This window comes from Macaca nemestrina, chromosome 15 (assembly GCF_043159975.1).
Source record: "Macaca nemestrina isolate mMacNem1 chromosome 15, mMacNem.hap1, whole genome shotgun sequence".
In the NCBI taxonomy this organism is placed as follows: domain Eukaryota; kingdom Metazoa; phylum Chordata; class Mammalia; order Primates; family Cercopithecidae; genus Macaca; species Macaca nemestrina.
The window spans coordinates 20473110-20489375 of NC_092139.1; the positions used below are offsets into that span (position 1 = coordinate 20473110).

General features: G+C 48.7%; 1 protein-coding gene across 1 annotated transcript; it reads right to left on the reverse strand.

Moving 5' to 3' along the window:
• Window positions 1-180: 180 nt before the first annotated feature.
• Window positions 181-15793, reverse strand: LOC105496400 (R3H domain containing like). Its single transcript, XM_011766787.2, has 5 exons — window positions 15533-15793; window positions 11386-11504; window positions 9186-9318; window positions 6578-6693; window positions 181-307 (listed from the first exon to the last, which is right to left on the reverse strand). The coding sequence occupies exons 1-5, from the start codon at window positions 15791-15793 to the stop codon at window positions 181-183; spliced, it is 756 nt and encodes a 251-aa protein (XP_011765089.2).
• Between the last annotated feature and the right edge of the window lie 473 nt (window positions 15794-16266).

Genomic DNA, 16266 nt, shown 5'->3' on the forward strand with positions numbered 1-16266 from the left:
CTTCTTTTGACCCATGTTGGACATTTAAGAAAGGGAATCTAGGAGGGAAAATTAAATAGGGGGTAATTCTAACTCATCTCCTTTGAAGAAGAAATTATTTCTCCACCCAGTTTTTTGAGGGCAGGACATGGAGGGTCAGGCCCAGCTGGCGGCACACCAAAGCCCAGGGAAAATTCAGAATCACGGGAGCTTGTTGGATTTCAGCCCATTGAAGCACATGTTGCTATTGCAGCTACCTTGGTAACTGGGGGGACAGGCGGAGCACGGCCTTCCCATCTTGTACGGGGCCTCGCCAATCCAGTTGCCCCTGGAAGAGAAAAGGTCCCAGGGAGACAGAGGAGCATTAGGTGAGCAACCTTCACACAGATGTCCAGATCTCAGCGCTGCCACTGACCAGCCCTGGGACCTGGGGCAAGTCACATCTGCAAGCCTTGGTTTCTTTTTTTCTTTCCTTTTTTTTTTTTTAATTTTTGTTTTGTTTTTTGTTTTTGAGACAGGGTGTTGCTGTCACCCATAGCTCACTGCAGCCTTGACATCCTGGGCTCAAGCAATCCTCTCAACTCAGTCTTCTGAGTAGCTAAGACTACAGGCACATGCCACCATGCCCAGCTAATTTTTTAATTATTTGCAGAGATGGGGGTCTCACTATACTGCTCAGGCTGGTCTGGAACTTCTGGACTCAAGCAGTCCTCCTGCCTCAGCCTCCCAAAGTGCTGAGATTACAGGCATGAGCCACTGTGCCCAACCTGTAAACCTTGGTTTCTCTTGTAAACCAAGAGAAGACCTCCTCTTTCTAAGGGATTCAGCAAAGATCACATGTGTGTATGCACCTAGCACTGTGCCTGGCCAATTAGTGCCTTACCAATTAGTGCCTCCCCTGTAAGGGTTGATTTTCTTATTCTTTTTCTTTGTTTTGTTTTGAGAGGGAGTCCCACTCTGACACCCAGTCTGGATTGCAGTGGTGCGATCTCAGCTCACTGCAGCCTCCACCTCCTGGGTTCAAGCGATTCTCATGCCTCAGCCTCCTGAGTAGCTGGGATTATAGGCACGTGCTACCACACCTGGCTAATTTTTGTATTTTTAGTAGAGACGGGGTTTCACCATATGGCCAGGCTGGTCTCGAACTCCTGACCTCAAGTGATCTGCCCACCTTGGTCTCCCAAAGTGTTAGGATTACAGGCGTGAGCCACCATGCTCAGTCTTTTTCTCCCTCTTTCTCCTTTCAGAGCCTAAAATTGTTCCTCTGGCCCTTGCTTGTGGCTGCCTGATAATCTCACCACGGGCCTGAGACATTCATTATCTTTGCCAAGCCCTAATGCCTTGTTTTCTCACACCTTAAATGAACACACCTTTGAGCAGAAATAGAATCTTTTTTCTCCAAACGTGATTGTTGAGTGACCGTGAGTGAAATCAGCTGAAGTGCTCAGAAAAACACTCACTGCTGGTTTCCTAACAGGACTCATTCGGTCATTTAGTCATTCAACAAACACTTCCGGAGCACCTATTGAACATCAGAATTTGTGCCAGCTGCTATTCAGTTCAGTTTTCAAAAGGTGCTCTCAGAAGTTTGGGGGCAGGGAGAGTGGGGGTGGTGATACCTGGGATGACATGGAGTTCTTTTTTTGTTTAATTTAACCACTTAGAAAAAAGTTCTGCTTAAAAAAACAAAGGGTTGCAATCGCTGTAGTAGAAGGATATAGAAATGAAAACGGTCAGCTGGGCGCGGTGGCTTATGCCTGTAATCCCAGCACTTTGGGAGGCCGAGGCGGGCAGATCACGAGGTCAGGAGATCGAGACCATCCTGCCTAACACGGTGAAACCCCGTCTCTACTGAAAATACAAAAAAAAAATCAGCCAGGTGTGGTGGCAGGTGCCTGTAGTCCCAGCTACTCGGGAGGCTGAGGCAGGAGAATGGCGTGAACCCGGGAGGCGGAGCTTGCAGTCAGCGGAGATCGCGCCACTGCACTCCAGCCTGGACGACAGAGGGAGACTCCGTCTCAAAAAAAAAAAAAAAAAAAAAAAAGAAATGAAAACGGTGGCTTTCCCACGCCCAAGAGTTTATAACTTAGTTCTAGTCATGGCCACCATTTATTTAGCAGGTACTATGGGCAAGGCACCACAGAGGCTTATTTTATTTTATTTTAATTTGAGACAGAGTCTTGCATTGTCATCCAGGCTAGAGTGCAGTGGCATGATCTCGGGTCACTGCAGCCTCCGCCTCCCGGGTTCAGGCGATTCTCCTGCCTCAGCCTCCCGAGTAGCTGGAACTACAGGCACGCACCACCATGCCTGGCTAATTTTTGTACTTTTAGTAGAGATGGGGTTTCACCATGTTGATCAGGCTGGTCACTGACCTCAGGTGATCCACTTGCCTTGGCCTCCCAAAGTGCTGGGATTACAGGCGTGAGCCACCATGCCCGGCCTCACATTATATTTTAATCCTTAAATTCTGTGAGCCAGGTAGTATTAACCCCCAAAGGGGCTGGGCTTGGTGGCTCATGCCTGTAGTCCCAGCACGTTGGGAGACTGAGGTGGGCAGATCGCTTGAGCCCAGGAGTTCCAGACTAGCCTGGGCAACATGGCAAGACCCCGTCTCTACAAAAAACAAAAACAGAAAACAAAACATAGCCAAGCATGGTTGTGAACACCTGTAGTCCCAACCGCAGGGGAGGTTGAGGTGTGAGGATTGCTTGAACTGGGAAGGTGGGGGTAGCAGAGCTGAGATTCTGCCACTGCACTCCAGCCTGGGTGACAGGGCCAGACAGAAGAAAAGAAAGCAAAGGAAAGGAGAAAGGAGAAAGGGGAAATGGGAAAGGGAAAAGGAAAGGGGAAGGAAAGAAGGGAAGGGGAAGGCCGAGGCCTGAGATAAAATGATGTATTCAAATGCTTCGTACATGCATTGCAGAGGGGTATCAAGCCTAGGTCTATTGTAATAACAATAGGAATCAGTCTTATTCCCCATTTATTATCAGCCTGGGGGTATTACCTGGGTTATCTCACTCAGTTCCAAGACTGGATATTATTTTATTCCCATTTTGCAGATGAAGAAACAGGAATGGAGAAGTTAAGTAAGAACACAAATTTGAACCCTGCCAGTCTTGGCCCCAGAGGCTAAAAATCTTAACAACTATACTAATAACACTCAATGCTTCAAACATTTGATATGTCAACAAACAAACTAGAAAACTTGAGCCTGGGAGGTCGAAGCCGCAGTGAGCTGTGGCCTCGCCACTGTAAAAAAAAAAAAAAAAAAAAAAAAAAATATATATATATATATATATATATATATATATATATATATATATATAGAAGCTATTTGTAATGGAATTTGGTTTTGTATTCTTCTGTGTCTGATAAAGCTGGGCTGTAATGTGACACTTTGTCAATAGATGCCATATCTAACAAACAACAAGTATCTTATTTTGATAATTTTTTTCAGGCTACTAATGACTTCAAGAACATCAGAATAATGCAATAGAAGGAATTTGAAATCAAAAACTGATTCTTTTGAACCAGCTCTACTACTTATTGGTTTTGTGACATTTGGTAAATTACTCAACTTCCCTGAGCCTCAATTTCTTAATTTGTAAAAAGAAATAATGTTTTACTAGTGTTCCCCCCTTTTTCCTTTTTCACGTCTTCAGTGAGATAATGTGAAAGTAGTTTGCAAATGATCAAAGGCTATGTGACAGTAAAATGTGGTTATTACGTAATTTTGGAATTCTGGGGCAGGCACGGTGGGTGGCTCACACCTATAATCCCAGCACTTTGGGAAGCCAAGTAGGGAGATTGCTGGAGGCCAGGAGTTCAAGACCAGCCTAGGCAACATAATGAGACCACCATCTCTACAAAAATGTTAAAAATTAGCCAGGTGTGGTGATGCATGCCTGTACTCCCAGCTACTCAGGAGGGTGAGGTGGGAGGATTGCTTGAACCCAGGAGTTTGAGGCTGCAGTGAGCTATGATCTGGTTATTGCATTCCAGCCTGGGCAACAGAGCAAGACCTTGTCTCAGAAAAAAAAAAAAAAAAAAAGAAAAGAAAAAAAGGAATTCTAAATATCATGTTTACTTAAAATTTGTTCTTGTTTTACCAGGCGTGGTGGCTCACGCCTGTAATCCCAGCACTTTGGGAGGCCAAGGCAGGCGGGCGGATCACAAGGTCAGAAGATGGAGACCATCCTGGCTAAGACAGTGAAACCTCGTCTCTACTAAAAATACAAAAAATCAGCCAGGTGTGGTGGTGGGCACCTGTAGTCCCAGCTACTTGGGAGGCTGAGGCAGGAGAATGGCATGAACTCGGGAGGTGGAGCTTGCAGTGAGCCAAGATCGCGCCACTGCACTCCAACCCGGGTGACAGAGCAAGACTCCATCTCAAAATAAATAAATAAATAAATAAATAAATAAATAAATAATTTGTTCTCGTTTTTGTTGTTGTTGTTGTTGTTTGACACACGGAGTCTTTCTCTGTTGCACAGGCTGGAGTGCAGTGGTGTGATCTTAGCTCACTGCAATCTCCACTTCTGAGGCTCGAGCAATTCTCCTGCCTCAGCCTCCCAAGTAGCTGGGATTACAGGCACGCGCCACCACGCTCGGCTAATTTTGGTATTTTTGGTAGACACGAGGTTTCGCTATGTTGGCCAGGCTGGTCTCAAATTCCTAACCTGAAGTGACTCACCCACCTCGGCCTTCCAAAGTGCTGGGATTGCAGGCGTAAGACACCGCACCTGGCCTGTTCTTGTTTTTCTTTGAGAATCTGTAATGTCTGCAAGTTTCATTACGCTTGCTCCCTGTTTCCAAGAGGCTTGTATGAAGGCATCTCCTAAACTCTCTCCCACCCAGCAAACTGGAGGAGCTAAGCACACTCATTCCTCCTTCCTTTTCTTTGGGATCTGCCTCCCTGCAGGGAGCATGTGTTCTTGGCTGTATTTTTCTTGTCGTAAGCTTAGAGTGCTGGCCCTGTACTTGTAAGAAGGGGCCTTTGGCTGTCCAGTGTTACCTGCCACTGGATGTGTAGGTCTAATTCAGTAGTGAGATATTTGTAAGCCTACTTGGCTGGCGTATCGGCAGATCTAAACCACATTCTCCACTACTGACTTCAGCAACACCGTCTTTCCACCTGTGTCAGTCCTGTCTCTCTCCGTGATTCTCAAACTTGGGTAAAGGAAAAGGATTATTGGGCTGGGCAGGGTGGCTTATGCCTGTAATCCCAGCACTTTGGGAGACCTTGACAGGAGGACTGCTTGAGCCTAGGAGTTCAAGACCAGCCTGGGCAACATAGTAAGACCCCTGTCTCTACAAAAAACAAAAAAATTAGCCAGGCATGGTGGCCTGCACCTATAGTCCCAGCTACTTGAGAGGCTGAAGTGAGGAGGGTTACTTGAGTCCAGCCAGTCGAGGCTGTAGTGAGCTGTGACTGTGCCACTGTCCTCCAGCCTGGGTGACAGAGTGAGACCTTGTCTCAAAAAGAGAAGGGAAAATAGGCTGGGCGCAGTGGCTCACTCCTGTAATCCCAGCACTTTGGGAGGCCAATGCAGGCAGATCACCTGAGGTTAGGAGTTTGAGACCAGTCTGGCCAACATGGTGAAACCCTGTCTCTAGTAAAAATACAACAATTAGCTGGGCATGGTGGCAGACGCCTGTAATCCCAGCTACTCAGGAGGCTGAGGCAGGAGAATTGCTTGAACCTGGGAAGTGGAGGCTGCAGCGAGCTGAGATCACGCCACTGCACTCCAGCCTGGCCAACAGAGCAAGGCCTCTAAAGAAAGAAAGAGAAAGGAAGGAAGGAATGAAGGAAGGAAGGAAGGAAGGACTATTAATTGACTTTTATTTTTTTGGAGACAGTTTCTCACTCTTACACAGTTTCTAACTCTTGCATAGACTGGAGTGCGGTAGCATGATGATGGCTCACTGCAGCCTCTACCCCCATGTGACCCTCCTGTCTCACTCCTCCCCCAGTAGCTGGGACTACAGATGAGCACCACAACACTCAGCTAATTTTTTTTTAAGAGACAGGGTCTTGCCGTGTTCCCCAGGCTGATCTTGAACTCCTGGGCTCAAGGGATCTGCCCACCTTGGCTTCCCAAAGTGCTGGGATTTCAGGCATGAACCACCGTGCTCGGCCTTAATAAAAAAACTACCCAAATTATATGGTATTGAGGGCACTTAGAATGAAGAAGGGATAGGGACTGTATCTTTTTTTTTTTTTTTTTTTTTTTGAGACGGAGTCTCGCTCTGTCGCCCAGGCTGGAGTGCAGTGGCCGGATCTCAGCTCACTGCAAGCTCCGCCTCCTGGGTTCACGCCATTCTCCTGCCTCAGCCTCCCGAGTAGCTGGGACTACAAGCGCCCGCCACCTCGCCCGGCTAGTTTTTTGTATTTTTTTAGTAGAGATGGGGTTTCACCGTGTTAGCCAGGATGGTCTCGATCTCCTGACCTCGTGATCCATCCGTCTCGGCCTCCCAAAGTGCTGGGATTACAGGCTTGAGCCACCGTGCCCGGCCGGGACTGTATCTTTCTTTGACTTCTCAGGACCCACCCTCCTGCCCCAGGGCCCCCTTTGCCTTAGATGCGGGCACTTACTTAATGGCGTAGTTGCAGACCAGGTATGCCGCCCGATGCCAGGTGTTGCCCCAGACGCTGATGCTGCTACAGGTGTGGATGGCGCAGCCCAGCCGATTGGAGGATGCCCACACCATCTGATGAAGGACAGAGACAGTGGAGGCTATGAGAAGGGCTCAGTGGGACCTGGGCTCCCTGGGGTTGTACAGTTGCATTGGGTGACGTCTTCCTGGGAGAGACAGTCTGCCTGTTCCAAGGTGTTGGGGGAGGAAACGGAGGCATTTGTATTGTAACATAATGTTTCTCAATCTTATTTTTTTTTTCTTTTTACTACAACAGTAGGGAATAATTTTTATATTGTTACAGGTGTACAAATAGACACATATATACACACAATTTGAACAAGAATTTTATGAATCACTAGCCTTGTCATGTTATCATGTGTGATATGTTTTCTTTCATTTCATACTGAACTCAGTCAAGGGCAGCTGTGAGAAGGGAGTTGGATCTGTAACTGACTGTAAACAATCAATTGAGAGAACACACTACCTTCAGACTAGCCAATATATTTTCTTTTTTCTGACAGTCACTAATGCTTTTATTTATTTATTTATTTATTTATTTATTTATTTGGAGACAGTCTCGCGGTCACCCAGGCTGGAGTGCAGTGGTGATATCTTGGCTCACTGCAACCTCTGCCTCCCAGGTTCAAGTGATTCTCCTGCCTCAGCCTCCCAAGTAGCTGGGGCTACAGGCGTGCACCACCATGCCCAGCTAATTTTTTGTATTTATAGTAGAGATGGGGTTTTGCCATGTTGTCCAGGCTGGTCTCGAACTCCTGACCTCAGGAGATCCACTCGCCTCAGCCTCCCAAAGTACTGGGATTACAGGTGCGGGCCACTGCACCCAGCCCTCTAATGTTTTTAATAATTTGAAATAAAGTATCTGGGTTTCTTTTTTTTTTTTCTTTTTTGGATTGTTTACCTTTTGTTTTAAGTTCAGGGGGACATGTTCAGTTTGTTACATAGGTAAACTCTTGTGACCGGGGTTTGTAAAGATTGTTTCATCACCAGGAATTAGGCCTAGTGCTCGTTAGTTATCTTTTCTGATGCTTTCTCTCCTCCTGCCCTCCACCCTCTGACAGGCCCCAGTGTGTGTTGTTCCCCCCTCCCGTGTCCATGTGTTCTCATCATTTAGCTCCTACTTATAAATGAGAACATGTGGTATTTGGTTTTCTGTTCCTGCATTAGTTTGTTAAGGATAATGGCCTCCAGCTCCATCCATGTTCCTGCAAAAATACATGATTTTGTTCTTTTTTTATTAGCCAACATATTTTCTTTCTTTTTCTTTTCTTTTTCTTTCTTTTTTTTTTTTTTGAGAAAGATCTTGCTCTGTTGCCCAGGCTGGAGTGCAGTGGCTCACTGCAAACTCTGCCTCCTGGCTTCAAGTGATTCTCCTGCCTCAGCCTCCCGAGTAGCTGGGATTATAGGTGCCCACCAGCACACCTAGTTAATTTTTTGGATTTTTAGTAGAGATGGGGTTTCATCATGTTGGCCAGGCTGGTCTTCAACTCCTGACCTCAGGTGATCTGCCCACCTCGTCCTCCCAAAGTGCTACGATTGCAGGTGTCAGCCACCACACCCGGACAGCCAATATATTTTCTATATTCTTCTATTCATTTCCTTTTTAAATTATTATTTTTAGAGAGGTGGATCTCACTGTCACCCAGGCTGGATTGCAGTGATAGGATCATAGCTCACCGCAACCTCAACCTCCTGGGTTCAAGCGATCCTCCTGTCTCAGCTTCCCAAGTAGTTTGGACTAAAGGTGTGCACCATCAAGCCTATTTTTTTTTTTTTTTTGAGACAGAGTCTCGCTCTGTTGGCCAGGCTGGAGTGCAATAGTGTGATCCTGGCTCACTGCAACCTCTGCCTCCTGGGTTCAAGTGATTATCCTGCCTCAGCCTCCCAAGTAGCTGAGATTACAGGCACATGCCACCACGCCTGGCTAATTGTTTGTATTTTCAGTAGAGATGGAGTTTCACCGTGTTAGCCAGGATGGTCTCGATCTCCTGACCTCGTGATCCACCCCCTTGGCCTCCCAAAGTGCTGGGATTACAGGCATGAGCCACGTCGCCTGGCCAAGCCTCACCATTTTTAAAAAGGTTTTTAGAAATGAGGTCTTGCTGTGTTGCCTAGGCTGGTCTCAAACTCCTGCATTCAGGAAATCCTGCCATCTCAGCCTCTCAAGTTACTGGGATTATAAGCGTGAGCCACTGCACCCAGTCGTTTTCTTTCTTTATATATATAACTATTTTAATTTTGGGGGTGGGGACGGAGTTTCGCTTGAACCTAGGAGGTGGAGGTTGCAGTGAGCCGAGCTCTCACCACTACACCCCAGCCTCAGCAACAGAGTGAGACTCTGTCTCAAAAAACAAACAAACAAACAAAAAACAAAAATGATTCGCCTCAGTTCAGTGTGCACACAACTTTCCAGGAATATGCTTCTTTGGTGAAAAGAAGCTCATAAAGGTCTTTGTTTGCATTCTCATATCTGCTCCACACATTCCTTTTCTTCTAAGGCAGCAGGATGTGTTATCCCAGGGCCCCCAGCCCTGACGGAGGAGTACCTGGGTATAGTGGGAGCAGGTGGGGCCATCGCAGTGCCAGGGGCAGTGTGGGTTACAGTCCCTCGGGGTGGGAAACAAGTAATGCCGCTTCTCCTCAGACCAGGACTTCATGAGATCCACCACGGACCGGTACCTGGGGAGGCGGGGGGCACAGAAGAAGCTGGGTGAGAGGATGGAAAAGTGGCTTGGCCGCCAACTTGCTGGTGACCTTGGGTGAGTCACTTTGCCTCCTTTCCTTCATCTCAGTTTCCTATCTGGGAGCAGGAGGGCGGTGGCCCCTGCCTCACAGGCATGTTCTGAACCCTTGTGAAGTGCTTCCCTGTACCTAGCACATGGTAAGTCCTCAACAAAGCATATGTGTTACTGTCATACAGAGGGCCAGGCAGGAGGTGCATCTCAGATGGGGGAGCTTGCATTTTAGGGAAGGAAGGGCTCCTTGGACCATCTCCTAGGCCTCTGAGATGTGAGGAGAAAGCAGATACTGGTGTGACACCCTGAGATACCCTCTGCAGTCTGAAAAGCCATCTGGGGAGACCTGAGGGCCTTTTCTTTTTTTTTTTTTTTGAGACGGAGTCTCGCTCTGTTGCCCAGGCTGGAGTGCAGTGGTGTGATCTCAGCTCACTACAACCTCTGCCTTCTGGGTTCAAGCAATTCTTGTGCCTCAGCCTCCCAAGTAGCTGGGACTGCAGGTGTGCACCACCACGCCTGGCTAATTCTTGTATTTTTAGTACAGATGGGGTTTCACCATGTTGGCCAGGCCGGTCTCGAACTCCTGACCGCAGGTGATCCGCTCGCTTCGGCCTCCCAAAGTGCTGGGGTTACAGGCATGAGCCACCGCCCCTGGCCTTTGAGGGCTTTTTCTATCACACATATTTGACAGAGGCACAAATACATAAAAATATACATAAATGACTAGTGAGGGAGAAAATCTGGAAGAATGCACATCCGTAATTTATGACAGCACAGCTTCGTCTCTAACACCGCTTTCTTTCTCTCTGTGAGCCTCTCAAATGATGGCCATGGGTAGGGGTGGAGTCTGGCAGGAAGAGTTCACTGGCAGGAGAGAGGAGAAGTGAAATGGAGGCATCACCTGACGTCTGCTCTGTAGGGCTCTGAGTGACCATTCACGGCTCTCAGAGGCTGGTGCTGGTCGTGACCAGTCAAGGACATGAAAAAAATGCAAACAGGGCCTTGAATTTCCACTGAGCTCACTTGAAAAGACTGGTCTTAATTCTTTCCCACTCTCCCCAGGGTGATGGCAGAATGGCAAAGATGGGAAGGTAGTTGTTTTTCTAACGTCCTTATTTGGCAAAATAAAAATCTGACCATCTTGTAGCAGTTTCACAGACGTCTTTTTGCAGTTTTATAGGCCTGTGAAATCCACAAGTCTGGAAGGAACTAAGCTAGGCTAACACCTTTGTTTTAGAAACAGGGACACCAAGGTTTAGAAGTTTAGAAAGTGGAAATAACTTCCCAAGGCCACCCAGATCAGAAGATCCCCAGAGTCTGACTTGGGAGTTAGAATGGCGGTGAGAAAGTCAGGCCAGAAGGGTGGGCTTGCCATTCTCAGACTTACCTTTATTTTATTTTATCCCCTTATTTTTATTTTAGTTTATTGATTTATTATTATTTTTGAGACACAGTCTCACTCTGTCACTCAGGCTGGAGTGCAGTGGTGCAATCTCAGCTCACTGCAACCTCCACCTCCCGGGTTCAAGTGATTCTCCTGCCTCAGCCTCCCGAGTAGCTGGGATTACAGGCATGCGCCACCATGCTGGGCTAATTTTTGCATGTTCAGTAGAGGTGGGATTTCACCATGCTGGCCAGACTGGTCTTGAACTACTGACCTGAAGTGATCTGCCCACCTCAGTCTCCCAACGTGCTGGGATTAGAGGTGTGAGCCACTGTGCCCGGCCCCCTTATCCTATTTTCTGAGTCTTCCAATCCCTCCTCACTTTCCATGACGATCTGTGCACTTGTTTGTTCTCAAAACAAGACTTGCCTCAATTCAATGTATACACAACTTTGTTAGGGTTTTGCCTGCCCCTCCTAACTAGAATGCAGGCTCTGTGCAGGTGGAGAGCTTGTCTGCCTTGCTCACCACTGTATCCCAGTGTCAAGTGCAGCACCTGGTACAGAGTAAGTGTTCAGTGAGCGTTTGTTGAATGACTGAGTGAAGGAAGGGCAGAGGGTCACTCACTGGCCAGAATGGATGGAGAGGTTCTGGCCCACGTATCTCATCAGCTGTGAAGGCCCATGTGCCCAGATGCACTGGGTGGCCCAGGCCTTGGCAGCCCTGGCCAGCCGCTTGTCCCAGACCTGGGGAAAGAAAGGCAATGAAATTCTCCCGGGGAATAGCCACCATCATCACAACCATGTCCAGAGATGCACATTTACCTGGTGCCGGTTCTCCCCCATCTCCCTGGAACCCTACAACAAACCCCCGTGACAAAGTAGAAGACTGAGGCTCAGCTTGCTGATGACTTGAAGGGCAACCATGAGTCCATACCAGAGCTGGGGTCCACACCCAGATCTCTTGACTCTGAGCTTGGGCTCTGCTCTGAGCAGGGTCGACGGTGTTCATACAGGAGTTCTCAGCAGTCCCTGGAAGTGACTGAACCCAGAAGGATGAGAAAATCACTAATTCTTAAATTGTATTTATAGTATTTTCTTTTTCTTTCTTTCTTTCTTTCTTTTTTTCTTTTCTTTTCTTTTTTGAGACAGGATCTCACTCTGTCACCCAAGCTGGAGTGCAGTGGCGCCATCTCAGCTCACTGCAACCTCTGCCTTCTGGTTCAAGCCATCCTCCCACCTCAGCCTCCTGAGTAGCTGAGACTGCAGGCGCGTGCCACCACACCTGGCTAATTTTTGTAGACACAGGGTTTTGCCATGTTGCCCAGGCTGGTCTCCAACTCCTGGCCTCAAACAATTCGCCTGCCTCAGCCTCCCAAAGTGCTGGGATTACAGGGCACTTCGAGAGGCTGAAGCAGGTGGATTGCACCCGGCCTTGCAGTATCTTCTAAATGTGTTTATTTTAACATTAAAAATGTTTAATTCAAAGACTTTTTTAAATTGTGAAAATATGCATAATTTTAATATGTAAGATATCCATCTGGGCATGATGGCTCACGCCTGTAATCTCAGCACTTTTGGGAGGCTGAGGCAGGCAGATCACTTGCGATCAGGAGTTCGAGACCATCCTGGCCAACATGGAGAAACTCCCTCTCTACTAAAAATACAAAAATTAGGCCAGGCATGGTGGCTCACACCTGTAATCCCAGCACTTTGGGAGGCCGAGGTGGGCGGATCACCTGAGGTCAGGCGTTCAAGACCAGCCTGGCCAACATAGTGAAACCCTGTCTCTACTAAAAATATAAAAATTAGCCGGGTGTGGTGGTGGGCACCTATAATCCCAGCTACTTGGGAGGCTGAGGCAGGAGAATCACTTGAACCTGGGAGACGGAGGTTGCAGTGAGCTGAGACCATACCATTGTACTGCAGCCTGGGCAACAAGAGTGAAACTTTGTCTTAAAAAAAAAAATACAAAAATTAGTTAGGCGTGGTGGCGTGTGTCAGTGGTCCCAGCTAGTTGGGAGGCTGAGGCACAAGAATTGCTTGAACCCAGGAGGCAGAGGTTGCAGTGAGCTGAGATCGTGCCACTGCACTCCAGCTTGGGCAACAGCAAGATTCTGTGTCAGCAACAACAAAAAAAATAGATATCCAAGGAGGAACAGTAGAAAGTCTCATCTCTCTCCTATACTTGTCCCCCAACCCCACCACCCTGCATGCCATCCCAAGAGGCAGTCACCACTGCTTCTTGTGTCCTCTGTATACAGGTATATATTCTGTACCTGTACAAGCAGCTCTCTATATATAGACACACACACACACACACGCAAATGGCAGCATTCTATTCTGCACCTTGCTCTTTCATCTTAGGGATTATTCCCCATCAGTACATGGTGAATGCCCTCCTCATCCTCAACAGTTTTATAACCTTCCAATGTATGAACTCCCCAAGTTTTATAACCGGAAAATATGTCAATAAAATACGAGTTCCCTTCCAGCTCTGACTTCCTGGGATTCTCTGAGATAGGATTTGTTCATTCATCAAATATCAAACAACATCTCTAGGCACTGAGGACTCAGGGTAGCAAGGCAACAAGGCCTTCAACAAGTCGCTGATCATTATAGTCCTGGTCGGTGTGAGAATGAGAAATGGGAGCCAAACTTTCTTGGGGCAGTGAGAGAAGGGCTGCTGGGACAAAGGCTGTTGAGTTGGACAGCCTGTTCTGTGAGTAGAAGTCAGCTAGGGAGGGAGAAATGAGGCATCCAAAGAGGGGTCCAGGTACCTTCCCAGGGTTGTCTGGCCCTATCCTTTTTTTTTTTTTTTTTTTTAGATAGAGTTTCACCCAGGCTGGCAGGATCTCGGCTCGCTGCAACCACCGCCTCCCAGGTTCAAGCGATTCTCCTGCCTCCACCTCTCAAGTAGCTTGGGATTACAGGCGCCCATCACCACACCCAGCTAATTTTTGTATTTTTAGTAGAGACTGGGTTTCACCATGTTGGCCAGGCTGGTCTGGAACTCGTGACCTCAGGTGATCCACCCGCCTCGGCCTCCCAAAGTGCTGGGATTACTGGCGTGAGCCACCGCACCCAGCCGTCTGGCCTAGTCTTTTAGGGAGAGCTGAGGAATGCTTCCCTCATGCTGCATTGGGGTAAACTGAGGGGAGGAGCAGGCTAAACATGAAACCTACATGTTCATGCCCTCCCTGGAGTCCCTGGTGAAACATCTAACCCTTTCTGCTCCATGACACCTGCAGTCATTAAACAGCTGTTGGGGCAGGTGCCACACACACACAACAGGTGCTCAATAAATGTGCCATTTGTTTGAAAAGTGGAGGGCGTTCTAGGTGCTAACAAATGAATGAACAAGTCAATGACTCCCCTGTGTTCCAGCTGCCTGCCGTCCCAGCTCCTATTCCCCCCACCCCTCCCAACACCGTATTGCCACCTCACGTTACCTTATATATATTAATATCTTGTTGTTGATGCTGGTTTTCTTATTCCCACTAAAGTGTCAGCTCCATGAAGGAAGGAGCCTTGCCCATTCTGTTCCCAGCAGTGTCCATAAGGCTTAGCACGGTGCCTGGTTCCAAGTGTACTCCAAGGATAAGTCAATGGATACGATGAAAAAGTTAAGTTTTCAGGCTATCGAGTGGCATGTGTTGGTCTTTCAGGGGGCAGACTGGCAAACTCCCTAAAGACATCTCTGGGTGGGCTGGAAACCCATCCCTCTAGGCTGATTTTGGACAATGGCCCTGGGGGAGGAGCTGTAAGAAAGAAGTTGGTGCCCTCCTCTGACTTCTTGGGGGCTGGAGTGAGAGCCACCAGCCCTGCCTCTTTGAGGGGAGACATCCCAGCTTCCTCTGCTGGTCAGCTGCTGGTTTTCCTCAGCCTGAGATTCCCCAGTACCTGTCCCCACTGCTCCAAGCCTGCCTCCAGCGGCTTGTGGAGGATGGTGTGGGTGTGTCAGTCAAACCCTTAGGGCAAGGCCGGGCGTGGTGGCTCACGCCTGTAATCCCAGCACTTTGGGAGGCCGAGGTGGGCGGATCACAAGGTCAGGAGATCGAGACCATGGTGAAACCCCGTCTCTACTAAAAATAGAAAAAATTAGCCGGGCGCAGGGGCGGGCGCCTGTAGTCCCAGCTACTTGGGAGGCTGAGGCAGGAGAATGGCGTGAACCCGGGAGGCGGAGCTTGCAGTGAGCCGAGATTGCGCCACTGCACTCCAGCCTGGGCGACAGAGTGAGACTCCGTCTCAAAAAAAAAAAAAAAAAACAAACCCTTAGGGCAAAGAGACAATAGCATGGAAAGCACCAGCCACACACCTCCGTGCAGGTCCCCAGTGTGGGGAGCCAAAATTCTTGGGTAGGGGATTGCGATGGTTAACAGTTGTGGTGATGCCAGGTGGCAGCAGGCAGGCCTGGTTTGAAATCCTGGCTGGGTGACCTTGGGCAAATTGATTCTCTGAGTCTCAGTTTATTCCTCTGGAAAATGGAGATGATACTCACGTACAGTGCCTGGTGCACAAAGGCGTCCCTTACATCGTAGTCCCATGCCCCTGACTCACGGGAAGAGCTGTGTAACTTCCTTAGTTTCCTCATCTGTAAAATGGGCAGATTAACTCCTGCCCTTTCCACAGGTCGACACCCAGATACTGGCTAGTGGGGCCAGGCAGGCAAGTGGTCCAGCTCTTAAAAGCCAGTCATTCTAGGCCAAGATGAGTTGGCTGCATTTGCCAGAAGGGGCACTGCAGGGAGTGGGGGGGTGGGCATGGGGACTCACCATGTATTCCATGTTGGCAGCAGGTGGGTACACGCTGGCCCGGATGTGGTTGTGATAATCCAGTAAGGCATTCATGTCTCTCACAGAGATGTGGCGCCTCCGGCGGTACCTGGGCACCCCCAGGCCACTCGGGAGCCGCACAGCTGTGCTCTCGGGCTGGGCTGGGGCCGGGGTAGCATTAGGCATCATCAAGGCGTTCACTGCCTGGCCAGCCCAGAAAAGCAGGCCTGCCAGGCCCACGGTGCTAGGCAGCAGGGGCATAGCTGGATAGAGGGGTCACAGGTCTGTCTGCCTCGTGCAATCAGAGCCAACTGCCTGGAAGGGGTAGGCACGAAGCAGGGTAGGTTTGTCCCCGCTTTGCTGCAATTTAGGAATTCAGAATGAGACACAGAGAAAACCCAATGGCAGAGAATGAAAGAGGCAGAGAAAAAAGAGAGAACAAAAAGGGGACAGAAAAAAAGAGTTACAGAGAAAAAAGAATGAGAAATAGAAAGGTAGAGAGATACGGGAGCACCAGACCCTGAGCGTTCTCCAGCAGTGCTAACCCAGAGGATGCTGCCTCCTGGGAACCTGGCAAAGACCTCTGGATGCAGCTCTGGTCCAGATGCCCAGCACCCCTTCCTTTCCACCCCGGGGGACTGAGTGGGTTGGGCAAGGGGAAAAAATGCCCAGACAGTGGCTAATCCAGACATGGCCCTGGAGTGAGATGGTGCCACCACTTCAAAGCCAGGGCT

Excerpts from the sequence above, each read along its gene's own strand:
- LOC105496400 (XM_011766787.2), bottom strand. The coding sequence starts at position 15,793 with ATGCCCCTGCTGCCTAGCACCGTGGGCCTGGCAGGCCTGCTTTTCTGG. Across the intron at positions 11,505-15,532 it reads CTGCCAACATGGAATACATG|GTCTGGGACAAGCGGCTGGC; the intron begins GTGAGTCCCCAT and ends TTCTTTCCCCAG. Across the intron at positions 6,694-9,185 it reads CCTGCTCCCACTATACCCAG|ATGGTGTGGGCATCCTCCAA; the intron begins GTACTCCTCCGT and ends GTCCTTCATCAG.